The sequence below is a fragment of the Neodiprion fabricii genome, chromosome 3, assembly GCF_021155785.1.
Source record: "Neodiprion fabricii isolate iyNeoFabr1 chromosome 3, iyNeoFabr1.1, whole genome shotgun sequence".
Classification (NCBI taxonomy): domain Eukaryota; kingdom Metazoa; phylum Arthropoda; class Insecta; order Hymenoptera; family Diprionidae; genus Neodiprion; species Neodiprion fabricii.
In genome coordinates, this window is record NC_060241.1 from 30,460,683 (window position 1) to 30,480,342 (window position 19,660).

At 34.3% G+C, this 19,660-nt stretch overlaps 3 protein-coding genes across 10 annotated transcripts in view; all 3 read left to right on the forward strand.

Moving 5' to 3' along the window:
• The window catches only part of LOC124178827 (protein FAM102B), a 51,103-nt gene extending 37,050 nt beyond the window's left edge, over positions 1 to 14,053 (forward strand). For 4 of the 8 annotated variants that reach the window (XM_046562531.1, XM_046562532.1, XM_046562533.1 and 1 more), the window contains 8 exons: positions 4,188 to 4,308; positions 4,551 to 4,741; positions 4,849 to 5,054; positions 5,621 to 5,840; positions 7,454 to 8,092; positions 9,816 to 9,983; positions 10,786 to 10,991; positions 11,151 to 14,053. In XM_046562531.1, coding sequence (XP_046418487.1) covers positions 4,188 to 4,308; positions 4,551 to 4,741; positions 4,849 to 5,054; positions 5,621 to 5,840; positions 7,454 to 8,092; positions 9,816 to 9,983; positions 10,786 to 10,991; positions 11,151 to 11,272 — 1,873 coding nt within the window. In that variant the 3' untranslated portion in view covers positions 11,273 to 14,053. The remainder of the gene's footprint in view (positions 1 to 4,187; positions 4,309 to 4,550; positions 4,742 to 4,848; positions 5,055 to 5,620; positions 5,841 to 7,453; positions 8,093 to 9,815; positions 9,984 to 10,785; positions 10,992 to 11,150) is intronic. The other 4 variants (XM_046562536.1, XM_046562534.1, XM_046562537.1 and 1 more) reach the window with 4 other exon arrangements.
• A 630-nt stretch (positions 14,054 to 14,683) lies between these two features.
• On the forward strand, positions 14,684 to 17,781 carry LOC124178835 (ras suppressor protein 1). The gene is made up of 8 exons (XM_046562567.1): positions 14,684 to 14,878; positions 15,348 to 15,398; positions 15,492 to 15,612; positions 15,970 to 16,088; positions 16,178 to 16,260; positions 16,352 to 16,466; positions 16,702 to 16,834; positions 17,016 to 17,781. Exons 1-8 carry the CDS (start codon positions 14,713 to 14,715, stop codon positions 17,098 to 17,100), a joined length of 873 nt encoding a protein of 290 aa, XP_046418523.1. The 5' UTR covers positions 14,684 to 14,712; the 3' UTR covers positions 17,101 to 17,781.
• A 219-nt stretch (positions 17,782 to 18,000) lies between these two features.
• On the forward strand, positions 18,001 to 19,451 carry LOC124178305. The gene is made up of 6 exons (XM_046561541.1): positions 18,001 to 18,044; positions 18,132 to 18,202; positions 18,338 to 18,479; positions 18,599 to 18,728; positions 18,804 to 19,123; positions 19,244 to 19,451. The coding sequence occupies exons 1-6, from the start codon at positions 18,001 to 18,003 to the stop codon at positions 19,449 to 19,451; spliced, it is 915 nt and encodes a 304-aa protein (XP_046417497.1).
• Positions 19,452 to 19,660: the final 209 nt, after the last annotated feature.

A 19,660-nucleotide genomic window follows, 5' to 3' on the forward strand; every position in this document is an offset into this window, starting at 1 on the left:
AAAAATTCAAAACCAATCCTAATTGGATAATCCAGTGCTCGAGGGGACCTCGGAGAGTTATTCAGGCCCTCGAGTGCTGAGCGGTTGTAATCTCGTTAAAAAAAAAAAACGTGATTCATTAATCATGCCGGGTTTCTTATTGCATTAGTTTGTTTTACCGGATTATGGTGCGCTAAAGCGAGAACTCCGCAAGGAAATTACGTCTTGAACAAATTTTTTTAATAATAGAGAAACGAGAGCGTAACTACTTAGTTATACTTTCTTTCGTAATTGCACCCAAATTTCTTATTCACGCTACGGTGTATAAAGTATAACTGTATTAAAACGCTTGTAATGTATTCTGCATATAAACGGCACAAAATCAAGATTCATTTTCTGTAAAAGCGTTGATGTTGTAAAGATTTCTCGAGTTATTGACGGCTACGATCTATCGGTCCCCTCGTGACTCGATGAAGTCAGTCAGTCAATTGTTAACTGATGAATTCAATTTGTTAGTTGTGAACGTAAAGCTAATTAAACTTGGGGTGACATTCCGATGCATAGGTGAGGCAAACAGTGGCGGCTGTAATTGGAATCAATTCGCCCAAGTACAAGTCAATTGAGATAAGGTTTTTTACAACCTAAATTATGTAAATAATTTCAATTGACAGTTTTTATTTTTGTTTACTTTACAATTGACTTTATTCTCCCAAAAAATCGGTGAAGCGCGAGTCGGTTGATGGTTACTCACACTGATTACGAGTTAGCATAAACTGATGTTATATTCTTTCTCATCTATATACCGACCTTGGTACCATTTTCTATTCGTTAATCTCCCCGACATTGTCATCGTATCTTACGACCCAAGTTATTACCGTTTCCATTTATTTTCGGGGTTTGACTTTATTTTCAGCATTGTTTAGCGAAATTTTTAAACTTCGTATAAGACAAATTAAACAGTATAACAATGTGACAAGAATGTGAAAAAAATTACAATATCATAATGAATTTTCGTGGAATATGTGATCGATACGTCTTTTTTTTTCAAATTCTGCAAAATTAGTTTTGCGAATCTGTATAATTTTTTGCCTACAAGTCGGACGGTTCCAACTTTTCTTCTTCTGCTGAACGCATAAATCAATATACTACACCACCTATATATTTATAAATCTGTCACTGAATTAATATATTATTATATAAGGTATTCTCTAAATAACTGTTGCACCGATTCCGCGTGCTCATGCGTTTCGCGTATATTCATGCATAAGCATGACGTGTTCAACCAAGTTGTCGATTATTGTAACGTCTTCTTATCGAGGCAAGAAAAATCATTATTCATCGCGTGTTTATATTATATATATATAATATAATAGTAGAACACAGGCCGTTTTCCGTGACAAGTACATAATTACTCGGCTTTGTTGACTGACTGCTGCAGCAGTCCAGATGCTCCAGATTAAATACGATTCTATGTTTTACTTTATTTTTCATGTATTACTTTCCCCTTTATTTCGATAATGCCTGACACGCTGTTGTATCAGCGTTCTCTACGTAACCTCGATTAATTACGACCGCTTTGTCTCTGGGCACGAATTACGTTGTGGTTCTTCGAAGCCAACAATGTCACATGCAAATCCGAATACTAGATTTGAATAAAATAACGGGACTCTTGCATTGGTTGGCCGTCATCGTTAACAATAAGTATATGGTATGTATTATCATGACGTGTTTCATCGATCGGAGGACTGTTTTTTTTTCTCATCGGTGTCATTTTCGTTTATTTTCTATCTTCGATGTAAATGTTGTCTCTTGTTTCTGGAATATATTGATAGGTGTTTCGTGCACGCGTTATACATACGCAACGGTGGAAGTCGGTATTTGCGTGTCACACAATCTTTCCTGAATGTTAATTCACGAAACAGACAACGAATAGTATCTGATTTCTTAAATGTCCGTTTAACACGCAATTGGTGCGTAACGCCCAAGTCCAATTACATTTATATAGATTTATTTTCTACGCGGTTTCGGAAATACGCGCAACTTCCCACTGCATGGCGGTGTTTCATTCAACGTATTCAGTGTATACTATATATATAATATATATAATAATATTTAATATATAATATATTTCTAATATATATTTAACTTCATTACATCAAAAGAAATCGACCCTAACGTACAGAATAAATAATCATAGGTACTCTTGAAGCGTTAGTCACGTGTCTTGATCGGATGCTCGCGTTTTATCCTCGTTTTTTTCTGTATGTCATACAACTTTGTTTTGATATTGCTCTGTTGTTGACCAAATTTTGAGCAATTTTGCAGGAAAAAACGCTAGAATTGATTGTTACTATACACTTTAATGTCGACATATTTTTTTTCGAATGAAAGCAGTTAAGAACGGTCCCAATGCTACCGAGCCTCGTGTTAAAAAAAGAAAACAGCCAAAAACAACCTAATGAATCCTCATTCTGTTTCGAGCAAAAAGTGTCGAGTTCGTTCGTTAAATCTTGATTAGGAAATCCGATTGAGATGCGAAGGACACATTTATCGTGTTGCAGATCACGGTGGTCAGTTTTTCTAACATAGAGCTGCTGATATTATTCAGGTCAGTACGTACATTCAAGGAAATAAAATAACCCAATAAGTGAGCAAATTGCACAGATGAAACCTTAATTATAAAATGAGTACCCGAGAAAACTATATGAACTGTTGTTGAACACCCGAGTATTTTGTAGTACATGATTCTTGTTTGGGAGTAGATGGTGTGTGAAGTTATTCAGGGGGAAAAAAGAACACAAAGAAAACTCTGATTGCAAAAGTTCTTCATTCGGAAAAAAAGATGTCGGTACTTGAACGCTTATCTTGAACTTTTCGTACAACGAACGCCTCGGTACTTACCCTTTAAACTTGTAAACTCGAGGTAAAAAGTTGAAAGAGACTCCCTACTGCTGCTTGGTACAACTCACTGCTAAGTCTCGCTAGAATAATCAGTGTGTATTTTATTATTTTCTGCCGCGACACGTTATATGATGAAAAGTCTTTGAATGAAAATGCCCCTGTCTGGCGGCTCGTTTCAATTCTTTGAAAAATTGTTACTTTCTTGTATATTGGACGTAATATAAAGTATTCGTTTAACAAGCTTACAGGATTTTCTTTTATAGTGACAAAAAATTTGTTTCTCTTCTCTTGCCGTGATGCGTTTAGTTTCGGTGAGGTCCTTGTATTAGATATAACGTATTGATAAGAACTGACGATATTTTAAATGACAGAAAATACAATTTACTCTAATCACGAAATAATAAAACATCCATTTTATCGTACATATATTTATCGCTTAATCGCATACATTTATTATATAACATACGTATAATACTTGGTATGAATGTACAAGAATCGCATATTTAGACTGTCGGACAAATCGATATTGCATTGAATAATACATTTGCATCGGTGACATTGGATATATACGTATATAGATAGATATAGAGAGAGAGAGAGATTTTGCATCCATGCCGTGTTTGTTTTTCATACACACTTGAAAACTTCAGTTCTCTTTCGATCTCAGTGACTGGAGTTCAAATAAAACTGTGTGGATATAAGAAGTCAGAACATACCAGCTTGTGGAATATATTGCCAAGGGATTTGAGTGGAAGAGGTGAGAAAGATTTCAGGGCTGCAAGCGTGTTGTGAATTTATAGGTTTTAGGGGAATGTATTTTCTGACAAGAAGAGCATACGTGGTTCTTTTACGAATCATTCGTCGGTTTGTTGTATACAATCTTTTTGTGAAACTTTATTTACTCTAATTTGCAAAGCATTTCACGTGACAACTTCGTTATCAGGTATCTCTAATATGTATTATCACTTCTCGGATGATGATTCATCGTGCATTATCAAGACGTTTATTTGACTTGATAATTGAAGATAAAATCCGAAGCGAGGTTTTTTGTTAATCGAGTAACTATTTCCCTTTTTTTCATTTCTTCCTTATTTTTTTTCTCTCGTGTTTGTTTTTCATATCTCATAAGTACAACGGAGAAGTTTCAGTGAGCAAAAGGGTATTGTTATAGTTTTACAAGTGTTGGTGTTTACGGTATAGTAATTTTTTTTTTTTTTTTAGCGGTTTGCTACCGCTTTTTCATCGTTGTATGAAAACGTCGTTACAGAAAACTTTTATTGAATTTCTGTTATTCTTCTCTGTTGCAGGGAGGAGGTCCAAGAGCACACAGTAAGATGGAACGCGAGGTTCGAATTTCTCTGCAAAATGAGCGCAAATGCTTCGACGGGTATTCTTGACCCTTGCATTCTGAGGATATCAGTGAGAAAGGTAAGAAATCCGAGTGCCAGATTTTTCTATAAATACATGTAGATCGAAGTGATTACCTTGAGCAAGATTAATGATTGTATATTCGGCTATCGGGGATGAACTAAAAACACATGATTATCTCATTTTAAATTTGAAACGCTCTGTATCAGATTATACTTGCGTCAAAGTATTTTCCAATCTTACGGTTGATCTCGGTTCAACGATCTTGCTGCTTGAAAAAACTGTAATTTCATCATCTCCAGGAGCTGAAAGGGGGCAGGTCCTTCCAGAAGCTGGGCTTCACGGACTTGAATCTTGCGGAGTTTGCTGGTGCCGGTCAGTCGAGACGAAGATGTTTACTGGAAGGCTACGACGCTAGACACAGACAAGACAACTCTATGCTCAGGGTAGCGATCCGGATGAACATGTTGTCGGGCGATATTTTATTCAAAGTGTGAGTGTACCTTACTTTTTTGTTATCTCTTGAAAACTGGAACCGTATTACAATATGACGATGTTAAGCTTGTACTTGGTAAATGACCCGATTGATTTTTTTCGCAGACCCTCACCGTCGTTAAAGCAAACACAATTGGCAGTGCCGGGTGTTCCTGGTATACCGGGAGTCGGTGCCGACGAAGGTAGCGGACCGGAAAGATGTGGCAGCCGAGAAGATTACGTCTCCAGTGGATCCTTAGCAGGTAGCATAGCTAGCGCAAGTAGTGGATTTGGCAGTCTTCCGAAGAAAAGAGCACCTCTGTTCTCTTCTGGTAACTTAGATTTCAGCTTTGTTAATTTTAACATACGCGCAAAGCCATGGACGGAATGTTCTATACCTTCGTACCTTCTTCCTTTTTTTTTTTTTTTTTTTTTCCTCTTGTCGAAATTTTTGCGGCGTGCCGAAAGCTGTGATTATCCCCGCCTCGTCGTACAAATCTCAAGATACGAAAATGGCCTTGAAGAATAACACCTTACATAAACGAATGTGATGCGTTATCTTTCTAACTCAAGGTGTTTTACAGATGAGCGACCTTGTAACTGTTATCTTCTTGGAAACATCATTGTTAAAAAGAATACAAGTCGCTCGGTTAACCTGTGTCTGAATACGTATTTGTTGCAGAAGAAGAAGAAGGAGAAAAAAAATTGACAACAAACGTTATCACATTTATGAAAGAATTTTGACGTTTCTTTGCATTTACATGGCTTTCGTTGTTATTTTATTATTTCTCTTTGTATTAGTCGTATAATTTTGCAAGTACAATTCCTTAGCTTTTAAGCTTGGATAGTAACTTGGAAATTTGCACCATACTTACATTGCATGATTTTTCTTTAATAGAATTGATAGGCGGTGCGGAGACGTATGATCCGATGACGTTGGGCGAAGTTATTACGTCGGCAATACCGATTGAAACATTAGCAGAAGCTCACACGGAATCTGGACACTCAAGAAATAGTAGTAACACCAGTCAACTAAGTAAAGGTTCGGGGTATGGATCGCTAAATTCACACAGCCAGCACAGCAGGCAAAGCAGCAGTGGAGATAGTGGACATATCAGGTAAGAACAATCGTTATTTAAACATACGACGTGTGTTACATATTTGAATCGAATGAAGAAAAGGATCCAGGTGAAATCTTCACTTGAAACTAAATTCTATTCCATAACATAATGATAGAAACTTTTTTCATAGGAACAGATCGAATTTTTTCGTATAATGTACAAATTACATTGTGAATGATTAGATTCATGCCAAAAGTCATGTGATAACGGCTGGAAAACGTTAAGTGTTGGCCTTATGAAGAACTTATACCGATTGAATATATTATGAAGTGTGTTGCTTCGCTACCTTGTAAGAAACAGGTTAATTCGACCGGGAAGTCACAGAATATTTATTTTCGTATTTTCAAAAATAGATTGCGCTAGTGTTTAATTCTTTTCTGCTTCCGAAGTCAATATATTTTCAGTTAAATATTTCAGTCTCGGACCAATTTTTCGAACAATTTTCGGTGATGGTAAATTCTGTACGACCTTTTGTTCTTTCATAACTAATTGTAAGGATTGATCAGTTTTCTCCGTTGTATGTTTAATTTGGAAAAAAAACCAGACATTGGCGCTTTACATTTTTGACATGCTATTATTGAATTTGTGCAACGATCTTTTAATATTGGGTTTTCTGAAGGATTATTAAATCTCATGCGAACAGATTTTAATTTTAAAAGTGTACATAATTAATATTTCAAACTCAAACTCATTCCTCACAAATTAATCTTATACGTGTCTCGTGTAGAAAAACTATTATACCTTTACTAACAACAATGAACCATACACTAACAACCTCACACGCATATGTATATTATTATTCTCTAAAAATACAATCACTTACTTTGCTGCATTAGCATAAAGCTACGGTATAGCGCACTTCATTCAGACAGTCTGATACTATCACTTATTATTCGTTCAGGCTAAGGAATTTTACTATTTTCTTCAATCACACTATTTAACAGGTCTATGGAATTGGAACAATGTACAAATCGTAAATGGCAGAATGCAATTCTTACCCAGCATGATATTTTCACCTCAGCTTAATTTATTTATCGGAAGTTGGTATGATATAAGCATACGAGTACACTGTATGTTAAACTTTCGTTCGGCTGAATAACCATTTTTTTTTTACTACTGAGCTTTATCTTTGAAAGGTCTGCAGCAGCATTTGTCTGTAATTACTATACAAATGTTACATCTTTTATTGTCAGTACAATTTAAACTTTTTGTCTACCAAAGTTAACAGGTCAAAAGCTAAGACCCCACATTATATTGCATCGAATTTTCATGATCGGAACTTTATACGAAGTTGAATTTACACAATGATGTCAAGCCTGAATGTTATACCGGCCCACGCTCATACTTATTTGCCTGGATCACTAATAGCTACCGAATAATTAGACGTATATTCTATCTCACCGTTATTAAATGTTTGGAACTCACGTGTATTTGACTCGTTTTATTTTATTTTTATTTTTTTCTCAGTGTTATAGCTACGTGGAACTTATACCTGTAATTAAAAGGATGCCGTTTTATTTACATTTGTTTTTCAAAACCAAGGCGAAAAGTTATTTTTACTTGTTGTTTATGATTTTGCATGCTGAAGATTTGTGTTGTGATCTTTGTAGGTCACCTTCTTGGCCGGTATGGGCGCCACGCCTTCCAACTGTTCCTCAAAATCAAAAGTACAACCATGTCGAATCAACTCATCCAATGTCTCCTCCGTCTCCCACCCTAACTTTAATGGAATCTAGTTGTAACGAATTTTGGTCTAATTCAAGTCCAGTTTCATCCAGAAAAATGGACATCGAGGATATACAGAGTGTTGTGAATTCGGCAGCAATAAATACGAATGTCAGTATTCCTGACAATGAGATTTTTAAAGTACCGAACGGCACGGGTCTTCAATTAACGAAAAATAACAATAATAATGTTCAAAACAATAATCGTCTAGGTAGCCTTCGATTGTCTAATTTTAACGCACCTACCATGTTGCGTAAGAATTTGCAAAATATTTCTCAAAGAAATAAGTCAAATAAATCAAACACGAAAGAATCTGTACAAATTCCGCCAAATAGAATATCTACCAATAGTATCGATCAGCAGCGACGTACTTCAAAAACTTGTGATTGTATAGAAAAGAGTAACGTCACTCCGGTCGTAACTCTTATTAATCAGGCCAGGGCCGTTTCCTCTCCCGATCCACTTCATAGACCTGACACTCCCAGAGCGTCGCTACTCTCAGCGACAGCATCTCAGAGGCTCAGGTAGGTTTTATTTGAGATTTCCAATTCGTTTGCATATAGCTATTGGGTTTTTTCGTTTGCTCTTTCTGTTTTTGCATACATAATTTAAACTACTTCTTGAATTTTCATATCTTCTCATGTTTTTGTAAACTAGTTTTTTTGACATTTAGCAGCTGATTACGGACTGTCCAAAATAAATCCATGTATCGTATAGTTGTCTAGGCACCTATTTGCATTTCATCTAATCGGTCCAGGTTTACATCATTATCGTCGTTCACATAATTCGGTGGTCGCTTTTTTCATTTGCAATCTCCATTGGCATAAATGATTACTAGAGATATTGAAATCATTACATGCATACAGGCAAATTTAAGTACACGTGAAACATATTCAGTATTTTCTAAATTAAAACACTTCGGTAATGCTTCAAGATTTATTTTTAACTGAAGTATGTATCTAACTGCTATGATTAATTTGACTTAACCTTATATTTATGAGGAGCGATGTATATCTAACGATCAATCCAGATACATACTTCAGATTTCGGGCAACAAGTTTATGTTCCAATCATTGATGAGTAGTAAATAAGTGCCTTTTAATAAATTCTTGCTCATTATCAGTTACTAGTGTCCAGGAGAACTTGGTGGCTGATGCTTTGTTATTTGATTTTCTGCAGCATGCATCTACTTAGAAATGGATTTCTCATGTACACAGCATTTTTTAAATGACTATATTTTCTTCCCCCTTTGTCGATGAACAATCATTCATATCATCTCCATAATCTGAACACTTTGTTACTTATATACTTTAACAAATTACTAAAAATACATCATGCCATCTACAACACAAACAGAAATAGGAATCAGATATCGAAATAATACTCACTATGTGTATAAAAACATTGTTTTAACTTATCAGTAGTTTGTAGGTCTTTGTTAGCGAAATTTTGAAGACAGATGGTTGATGTAATGTAGCTCAAATGCGCCCAATAGCACATGTTGTGCTAATATTATTTGATGCTAATTAATTTCTATGCCAGCCTTCACATCAGTTAGTTTCAATAATCAAAACGTAATGTAGCTCAATTTATTATTACTTTTAATCAATGGAACATGTGGGTGCTTCAGAATTGTTTTATTCCTCAACATTTATCGGATTCAAAATTCGCGCATGTTTACAAGTGAAACTGAGGCAGTTTATTTTATTTTTTTTTTTCACACACGAATGTACAACGTGTATCCACGTGGACTGAATTTTGAGTTGTCAGAACTTCGTTGAAGTTAAAATTATATTCCAGCTTCTTCTCCTCTAGTTGTCTTTTCATTTGGCGTGATATAGCACTTGGCAGTAAATAATATTTGATAATTATTTTAAAATTGACATGAAATTATAAGCGTGCTCAACATTTGAATCCTGTTGTCAAACCTTACAGCAATGTTTTGCTTAATTTACAGTACAGTAAACTTTGACATCAAATGACCTCAAATATGTTTGTTCAAGTGATAGTTTTGGCACCAAAGATCCAAAAAAATACCTTCTTATTTTTAAGTATTCAGTCAGTGAAATTTACTGACATGTGTACTTGCTTGGAAAAAAATCACCCAATGTTCATTCTGAGTATTTAAACTAAGGAGATTAACACTTTGAGTCATAAAAATTGATCAAATATAAGTGTTCCAATCTTACACGGTGCCAGTTCGTATCAGGTGGCAGCTCCTAGTTAGGACGCTTTGAATCCTTTCAGGGGTATCGGAGGCGGTCATAGAAAATTACTGGACGGGGCTGGTGGAAAACTCGCCACCGTAGCAACTAGCCCGGATTCTGAGGAGCCCTCGGAAATACTTGAGGCTACTGCTACTACCACTGCGCATAGACGAAACAGCGTCACCCCACCGTCAGTCCATGCCCTTGTGTATATATGTTTTCTATTCTAGTGAATGGCTGTAGTGCTTAAACAAGTCTACCTCTTTTCATATTACTACGGATTTTGCCAAAAATTATCTTTATATGTACTTGGCGCAATTCATCGACTGAAGAATATTTTATCACATGATTACATTAAATTAATACAACTAAAATGGCTTCGGTACTGCTTGGAAGTCGCTTTTAGGTCTAATAAGTGTTGGCTTGAATAAATCTGATCTATCTCGCCCGCTAATGCTTACCATCTTACCTTATGAAAATTTATTGTCCATTACCTGATGTTCTTCAACAATCATAATATATTCATGCATGAAATTTCAATAAACTAATGCTTTTAATACTATGCTCGATTAGTTGCTTGGGTTTATGAAATGCTTCCAGTAGAAACCAACAGTTTTACTACCGATATATGATACTCGTAAAATAATGGTACGTATTCTGCTCACATCGTAGTATGTTGATTTCATCTGTATTGGCCCATCCATTCACTCCGATATAACATTGTGATACTCTTCTTTATGTTCTGGTTTGTTTTTTTCACGTCACGATTTTTTCGAAGGCTGTTAGTTCTAATGTCAATTTTGTGAACCCACCAAAGTGTTGGACTTTTTATTCATGATTTATTATTTTCTGCCTTTCCACCTGTCATACTTTGAATATAGACTTTATTTAGCCATAGAAGCACCATCGCTAAGTCACAGCTGTTTAGCATGAGCAGCAAGCACATGGTTGATATTAGTGTATTATATGTAACTATAATGAAGTGGATCATAATCAAAACTAAACTTTAGAAATCCTTCCGGTGGATCTGGCCTAAGTGAAACTGGTTCTTTGGATCGAGCCAAGGCAGCACTTGAACGCAGAAAAAAGGCTGAAGATGGCAACATCAATCCCATTCTATGCAGAGTCGAAGTGACAAGGCCAAACGCTGATTCGTTGATAAATGAGTTATTGAAAGCGACAAATTTAGACCAATCAGATCTTGAAAGTGCGGAAAGTGAGTATTTTTCATTACATTAAACAAGAGATTTTAAGTCGCTACATAATGAAAATAAAATACGACAGTTCGTTACCCTGTTCGTCAATTGGAGTAAGTCTGTATGTTATATAAAATGCAGTGGAATTTTTCGAATATTCCAAATTATGTTTCTTTCAGCATCTGGATTACAACTATTCATAGCAAAAGATGGCACCACGGCACTGGGCAGTCATGAGGTAAAGAGTCAAATGCCAGCTGGAGTGTTTAAGCAAGTTGTAATGGAAGATAACAACAGGTAACACAAAATCAATTTGACGAGTCGTCAAAATTCGCGCCACGTCACAACGTTTTCACTTGCACTGGTGCCAGAGTTGGTGTACGAAGCTTATGAACCCAGGTAGTAATAAGACTATCATAGTGATTAAGTCAAATGCTGATTCATGAATTTTGCATAACATTTCAGTTGATAATGTTAAGTGCAAGAAAATATATTAGATGCTGAGAATATTCACAAACAAGCAGTCTCTCTTCAAAATTTCTTTGGAAGTAGAAACCTACTCATCCCTAAAAATAGCATTTCTTAATACCTTATAGTCTATACCTAAGAACTCTCTATGAAACGAAGTGATAGTGTTACAGACTATTAATACGATTATCAATAGCAAACAGATAATTCGTATTTTCATGGTATTTGTCACTCGTATCTAATGGTTCCTTAAGTTACTCGACACATCCAAGGGAACTTCGACGAGAATGGAATTTGCTACGATGAATCGATTTTGACATAAGACTGCATCTGTATTTTGAACAGAAGTTACTTCTCGGTACCCACTCATTGCGTATCAGACTATACAAATAATTCTTGTAAAAATGATGAAGAATATCAAAATTTTTGTTGTTACTTTGAAACGTATTATAATTTATAAGCGAACTACAAATATGCAAACATTCTCTCCTCAAGATCTTATAGTTAAACGTCGAACCTTAACAGTATCCTTTTATTTACCATTTAAAAAAATGTTAAAAAAGCTTGAACATAATAAGTTAGACAAATGCTCCTTCAAAATATGATTAAGTGATGCTAAGCTGCAAAAAATAATTTTAATTTAAGTCGTTTTAAAATTGAAAAAGCAACAAAGTGCTTAAACAATAACATAAATATTTTCTTCCATAATAACGAAGCACAAGACGCCCCTGTGTTTCAAAATGGAAAGTTAGTCAATATTTAGCAAGATATTCAAATGTAACAAACAATAATAGTTATAAAACAATGCGACATGGACAGATGTGAAAACTGATAAGTGTTAAACTATTAATCAATATGGAAGCTGTGTATGCACCAACGCATCTGTCAAAATTTTCATAAAAATGAATCAAAAACGATTATAACGAATGTGTGACGTCAATTTCTTTCTATCACGTACAATGTATATATATATATACACATATACACATATACATGTTGTTAAAAAATTTCATGCTCTATGGTAAAATCTGATGTGATCAAGTCTCACGGGTGTTATTTAAAATTCGTAGAATATTGAAAATAATCGTGTACAAATTATCAAATCAGACTTGACTTGAAAATCTTGACTATACAGAAGAAAACCGGTATGTACATTTACTATCATATTAATCAATTATTTTAACCAACAATTTATTTTTCACAAATTTCAAGCTTTATATTCTATAATGATATATTTTCAAATTCAAATATATTGATTGTTGAATATTGCATTCAGTATTGACTGAAGTTTTCACCGTTGGTGCAACCAGCTATATTATAGCAACTTGTATATAAATAGAATAGTAATTGTTATGTAGCTAAATGGCAGGTGTTATACATTCTCTGTATTTAAATCTATACCGTGTATATTACTGTTGGTATGGTACTCAAATTGGCTCACGTGTGTCAGTGCGTGTGTAAAATAATGTATGTATGTTTTAACTTCGAACGTGTGTGATAGTATCAGTTTCCGTTCTTCAATCTTAAGTAAAAATTTGCAAGTTAGATACGATATATTATCATGTTATAGAAATTCATAAAATTGTATTGACATTGTGAACAGTCACGATTGGCAATGTAACACGTCGTTTGTTAATAATAACTACTGGCAACGAACTAAAAAAGTGTATCAGCTATATAAATGCTAGTTATTATGAAATCTAGATACTGAGTAGGAGCTTATAGATTCCATCGCATAAATTGAGTTCTGTATATTTCTTGAGTTTCACGCATTTACTGTATCGACATACACATATTTCAAAAACGATAATTAGTCTGGTGATTCATGCAGCTCATTATTTTTGCTAATAATGATAAACTTAAATTAGGTATTAATGTGACAATTTTGAAATATCGATACCAGTGTTACTGCTAGAAAATAATAATTTATTAAATTGTAGGTAATAAATAATCATAGTTAATATCGAATGAAATGATTTTTCTCATATGTATATTACTTCAATTTTTTCTCGTCACTTAATGCCAAGGTCGGAGTCACACTACGTGAAATATTCGTAACATAAATGCATCAAGCACAGTAAACCCTGTATTTTTTTTTTTTACCTGTTATTTACCTTTCCTAAATTCGTCGCACCAATATATCTATTTCTGGCGTGGACTCGAAGAAATTATCCAGTTTTTCCGACAACTCCAATAATTGTAACACAACGTAAGCAACCCTTGGTTTCAAACATCTCCAGAGTTGTATAAAAGAAATGCAGGCGTTACTGTAGCAACTATAACTATTTTAATGGTTTGGGTTACTTTAAGAACGTCACGCAGAAGAATTGATAAGTTTTTTTTTTTTTTTTTTACAAGAAGTTACGTTTGACTTGTGAAACCAATGTTAAGCGTTGTGATATTTTACATGATTGTAATAATTAATATTACGGTGTTGTTATTGTACTGTAATATGAGTTAACTCTGGCCCAAAAATTTTTCAACAAATGTTTGTTTATTAATTTTTAGATTAATTTCTATAATTTACTGTTGTTGACACTTCATGTATCTAATTATGTGGAAGGAGAAGTACTTCCATGTGCTGATAATAAGATAACATGCTAAAAACCAGAAATCCGATTTAATTAAAAAACTTGAATGACTTTATTACTCTCTTATGGTTACCGAGTAATACGCTACGGTAAAGTACGATACTATACTTGCAGGAACACAAAAAAAATTGCCCCCATTTTTCATAATGTGATCGTATTACAATCGTCCAGGTATGAAATATATTCTTATACAAATTCACTGCAAAATGGGGGAAAAAGCTAACCGCAAATTTTACAACAGCAATCAATTAGCTGAAACAATTTCACAGAGACACTTAAATTATAACTACGCGTAGTCTGAAATATCGTGATCTAAAATGTGCAATAAAACTGTAAACAGTTAGAAAGCGTTTTAACGAGAGCTTGTACTGAAATTTGGTGGGTAAGGAAGAATATCCAAGAGGTTGACGGACAAACAGGTGCAATTCACAAAGGTAAGCCCCACGCATCAATGAAACTAATATTCATTCGTCAGACGCAAAGAACATAAGTCAGCAATAATTTAGTTATTCTGATCCAAATTCGACGGGTAATTACAAACGTTGTTTCTGATGGTAACATAAATCGTACTCGTCTCTTAATTTGTTTCACGTCGTCACCGCGGTAAATTCTGTTTTATCGACTGCAATAGCTTATGCACATGAGGCATGTGTAAGTAAGTTTCTCTGATCTGAAAATACGTATGACCGTGTGTGCGCGCGCAATGAATCAGACTCCAGTATCGTGTATTCCGAATTCGAGGATGTCAAAGGCAAAGAAAGTAATCGATGAGGCCCGAGAAAACCAAAATCCTGAGCTGGATTTGGCTGATAAGGGCATTTCCACTTTCGAGGAAATGCCCGGACTGCGTGAGTAAAATACGCTTGCACCCTTCACTTGATCATTGCCAAATTAGGCAACTTGTCAAGACTGGTTTTTTGCACCAACAAAACTACACACTGCCATTAGGGCTACTCATGGGCGTGGACAGCCCTGTACTATTTATACAAATACGTGCTGTTACTGTTAATCAGATTTCCTTATATTTATTTCCCAATTAAGTTCTGGATGCTCATTTAGGGAAAAAATGACAACTGAAAAACTCATTAACCATGTATCGCATATCATTCAACAACCTATGTTTATTGCGTAAAAATAGTCCTTTCAAATACAGCTGATCATAATTTCCAGATCATCTTTGTACTTGTTCAAACTATTTCTTGTTTGAACTCTTCATACAATGACTACTATATATTACAACATCGAAACCGAATTATCATTAATCTTATCGTGTCATTCTTCATAATTTTGCATGTATTTTAAATTGTATTTTTTCAGTGAATATGCTGCAGATAACCAGACTGACGCTCAGTCACAATAAACTTCAAGGTACATATGTAGAGAAAATTCATGTATTGCCAACCTGTTCGATCCTACCGTATTATGCATGTCACAGCAAGTAATGGAATGATAATTTTTCAGTTGTTCCACCTGGTTTGGCAAATTTAATCAATTTGGAAATTTTGAACCTGTTCAATAATCACATCACTGAACTTCCAATTTCCTTATCACAAATGCCTAAGTTAAGAATCCTCAACGTTGGGTACGTAACTGCGCGGCGATAAAGACGATATTTCAAAATGTACATAGTTACATTGATAATTTTACCTAACGCTATTTTGATCTCGGTATATCCACTTCTGTTTATATTTTTTGTTTATGTTGTACATGAATTCTAGTCTGTATGTTATTGAAAATAAAATCTGCAATGATTGTCTATGATGATAAAGACGATAACTTCAATGCAACATTTTTTGAACTTATAGCCTAGCTACTTATGTTGAATCAATTTCATTTTGTATCGCTGAATCAACACCAACTTGTATCTGCTATTTAATAAAAACCTTTATATTCTATTAATAGGCTTCTAATTCTAAATAGTATGTTATGCTAATTTCAGAATGAATAGATTAGATTCCCTTCCACGAGGGTTTGGTGCCTTCCCAGTGCTCGAGGTCTTGGATCTCACATATAATAATTTGAGTGAAGAAAATTTACCTGGAAACTTTTTTATGATGGGTAATCAATTAATTTGATACATTACAATAATTAATTCATTATTGATTATATGCACAATGCATACCCTAATTCTACTTTGTTTCCTCCAGAGACCTTGAGAGCATTGTATCTTGCCGATAACGATTTTGAATACCTGCCCCCTGAGATTGGCCAGTTGAAAAATCTGCAAATTGTAATAATTCCATCATACTGTATGAAATGAGAAAACTCATAAGCATCACTGATAAACTATGAAATATACTGAATAATAATTTATTTTACAGCTTGTGCTCAGGGAAAATGATCTGATTGAGCTACCTAAGGAAATTGGCGAACTTACCCGACTTCGGGAACTTCACATTCAAGGCAACCGACTAACAGTTTTACCACCAGAGATAGGTAAATTGATACTCTGCAGCTAATTGCGTACTATGTCAGTATACTTGCATCGGTGAAATTCTTAACTACCTATAAATTTGAATTGCCTTACATACGCGGGTCGTCCCAAATGTATAACTTGTATTACTGAGCTCGTGAATGCTTTCTCTTTATTCATTTTCTCTAGCAGGATGTAGGTGACTAGCCCTGTGAGAAGCTGTATGGTAACATTAATAGTTTTAAACTTACTTCACAGGTAATTTAGATTTGGTGAGTAACAAAGCAGTGTTCAGAATGGAATTCAATCCTTGGGTTACCCCTATTGGAGATCAATTGCAAGTAGGAATTTCTCACGTGATTGATTATATTCGTTCGGAGACCTACAGATAGTAAGTGTAATTGGAAAATGAATAACAATTAATCAGTATACCCATCCATTATCGAATGTGTGATGGTTCTAGGCCCATTTTCAGACCTACAAGTTCTTGTAATAATATGGAAATACGTTAAATTTTTCAAGTACAATATCCAGCTAAACAATAGATGGTAATTATTATTTTATTTTTACAGCCTCTATAATCGTCACCTCAGTGCAAAAGGACCTCCGCCACCAATTGAGAACGATAAAAGCAAGAAAATCTCTCGTGCTCGCTAAATGAGATTAATGTGACAAATCAACTTATATAATTACAGTTTTAATGCCAATGACTAATCGTTAATATATCTAAACTTATTAATTTGTACATTACCACAAATTGATCATCAGATATATCGGATCACGTGGTGCCTTATGCCAAGTCAACTGCCTTAATATTCTGAATCGTTACTTGTATTAATATTTTTTTATTAATGTTATGCTTATATTTTTTATAACAACTTTAAAACTAAATTAAATATGTAGAATATTTCGGTGAGTCTATAATGTTTTAATACATTAACAAATGAAATTCACCATAGCCACGGGTATTGATTTTTTCCGTTAAGTTATTCTTGCTCATACAGGTTACAGTCGTAATTTATTTCTGTAATGTAATAATGCTAAGAAATCGAACTCTGACTGCGTTTACGATAAAAATTTTATCCAGCTTTGATGAGAATCTTAAATTGATGTGCAAAATGAATCTCCGCCAAGTTGTAACACTTCGTGCATTTTAATTACCTACTATTAATATAAAATGAATAAATATGATGGTGCAAATAATTTATTGATCTATAGTGGATATCTTTCACATTACACTTGTTGAGCCTCTAATTGGCACGCACAACAATTCACTCATCTATAAGTGTATGTCATTCTAAATTGTACTTTATGTATTAAACTACCTATTAAGAAAAATTGACTTGGAAAATTTTTATTATTTATGATTTAATGACGGGGTTTCAATAAACAATTTCACATCATAAAACGTACACGTTCAACTATTTTGCGTCAATAGCTTCAGTAGAGATGCAAAACCGTGTTTTCAGTTCGTACCGTTGACATGTTACAGTCGAGAATTGTAATATTTATGAAGCTTGTGTTAACAACTATGTTAGCAGTTTCGCTTCAATCAAGATGCAGAAAACTGCAACGAAATCATTTGTCGGTATAGAAAACAAGTACGTATAATACTTACCAGTTCTTTAGTTGAGCCATAGATGCTGCAATGTAATTTTTGTATATGCTCAATCTTTACGTGTACGTAGAATGGCACGATTAAAGCAGAAAACCCTGAAACTTGCGAGAGAGGAATATTTGAAAAATCAATCTAAAGAAGGTAATTTGAAATTGTAAAATGTTACATATTGCCAATCTATATTTGACCAATCAGATTGTAGACGATTGTCAATAGAAATATATATAATTTTTTGAACTTGTTAATAATGTTTTTTTCATTGCAATCGCCTGCCAGATGAATCTCTAGAGATAACAATGGAAAAGGCGACCTGTCCAAAATGTAGAGGGGATGGAAAAGAATCTTCTGGGACACATATACAAGATTTATGCCCCGCTGATCGAATGAAGATCACACAGCTCATTTCTGAACTTGCGAGGTGAAAAAGTACTTGGTCGTTATTTTTATTAACAGTGTATGGAAATATTCAAGTTTTTGATTCTTTACGTTAATAGGGGTCTCGGTCAAATTTATATAAACTAATTTTTATTAGTGTAGGTGCACACAAGAAAAGCACAAGGTTGAAGCTGATCTTGCTGTTAGTAAAGCAGAAAACGAAGCATTACAAAACCAGTTTCAGATGCTTAATAACCAATTGGAAGGTGATAAAAACAAATTATTTTCACAGGTACAATTTTTTAGAATTATAGCGTTCAATAGATATACTAAAGGTCTGTGACATTATTTCACCACTAAATTCTAGCTGTCATCAACAAGGGCAGAAATGAACAAGCTTAAGCTGCAAACATCTTATGCGCTAAAGCTTTTAACGCACCAAATAATGGCATTGGAAAGACAATCGAGGAGACTTGTTGAAACTGTGAAAGATTTGTTAAATGACAAAATGCATCTACAGGATGCATTAGTGAATCAAAAAATGAGAGTCCAAATTCTTGAGGGTAGGATAAAGAAGATAAAAAATAGTAAAAATGTGAAGAAACTGCTACAAGTAAATCAACAAATGATGAATAAAGTTTCACTAAAGTTTGACAAAGATTGTCAAACCGAAGCCCTAGAAAACTTGTAAGTTATCATAAATAATGCATGTAGGAAAATGTAGCGCCTTTTTATAATGATTAAGAATTGTTGAATTGTGTTTCAAAAGTAATATAATCTGAGTACCTCATACTTCGTAATTTTTAGACCAGAAATATACACATACTCCGGATTAAAAGTTTCGAGAAGCAGTCAAGACTCCCATAGGTGTACAAAAACTACTCAGATTAAAAGCAAACGTGATTTAGACGAATCTTCCACGGAGGCCATACTATTGCGTGAACTATTTTTCAAACGCCCAAGCATAGATGAGAACGAAGGGTTGGAATTACTTACATTATTTCAAAGAAATTGAGTATCTTTTTCACCTTTGTTACTGCATCATGACATAGAATAATGATGTAACGTGCCGGGCTACAATGATTATAGGAAACCGGTTTTTTTAATAAAAAATATAGTTTATTCGAATTATTAATTGGTAACAAATATTTAATTACAAATGCAATCAAAATTATAATACATTGTCAGTCGTTTCCAGTATAGCTTAATATAATATGACAGGTC

Excerpts from the sequence above, each read along its gene's own strand:
- LOC124178835 (XM_046562567.1), top strand. The coding sequence starts at position 14,713 with ATGACCGTGTGTGCGCGCGCAATGAATCAGACTCCAGTATCGTGTATT. Across the intron at positions 16,261-16,351 it reads AGTTGAAAAATCTGCAAATT|CTTGTGCTCAGGGAAAATGA; the intron begins GTAATAATTCCA and ends TTTATTTTACAG. Across the intron at positions 16,467-16,701 it reads AGTTTTACCACCAGAGATAG|GTAATTTAGATTTGGTGAGT; the intron begins GTAAATTGATAC and ends CTTACTTCACAG.
- LOC124178305 (XM_046561541.1), top strand. The coding sequence starts at position 18,001 with ATGCAGAAAACTGCAACGAAATCATTTGTCGGTATAGAAAACAA. Across the intron at positions 18,045-18,131 it reads TTTGTCGGTATAGAAAACAA|AATGGCACGATTAAAGCAGA; the intron begins GTACGTATAATA and ends ACGTGTACGTAG. Across the intron at positions 18,729-18,803 it reads AAAACAAATTATTTTCACAG|CTGTCATCAACAAGGGCAGA; the intron begins GTACAATTTTTT and ends ACTAAATTCTAG.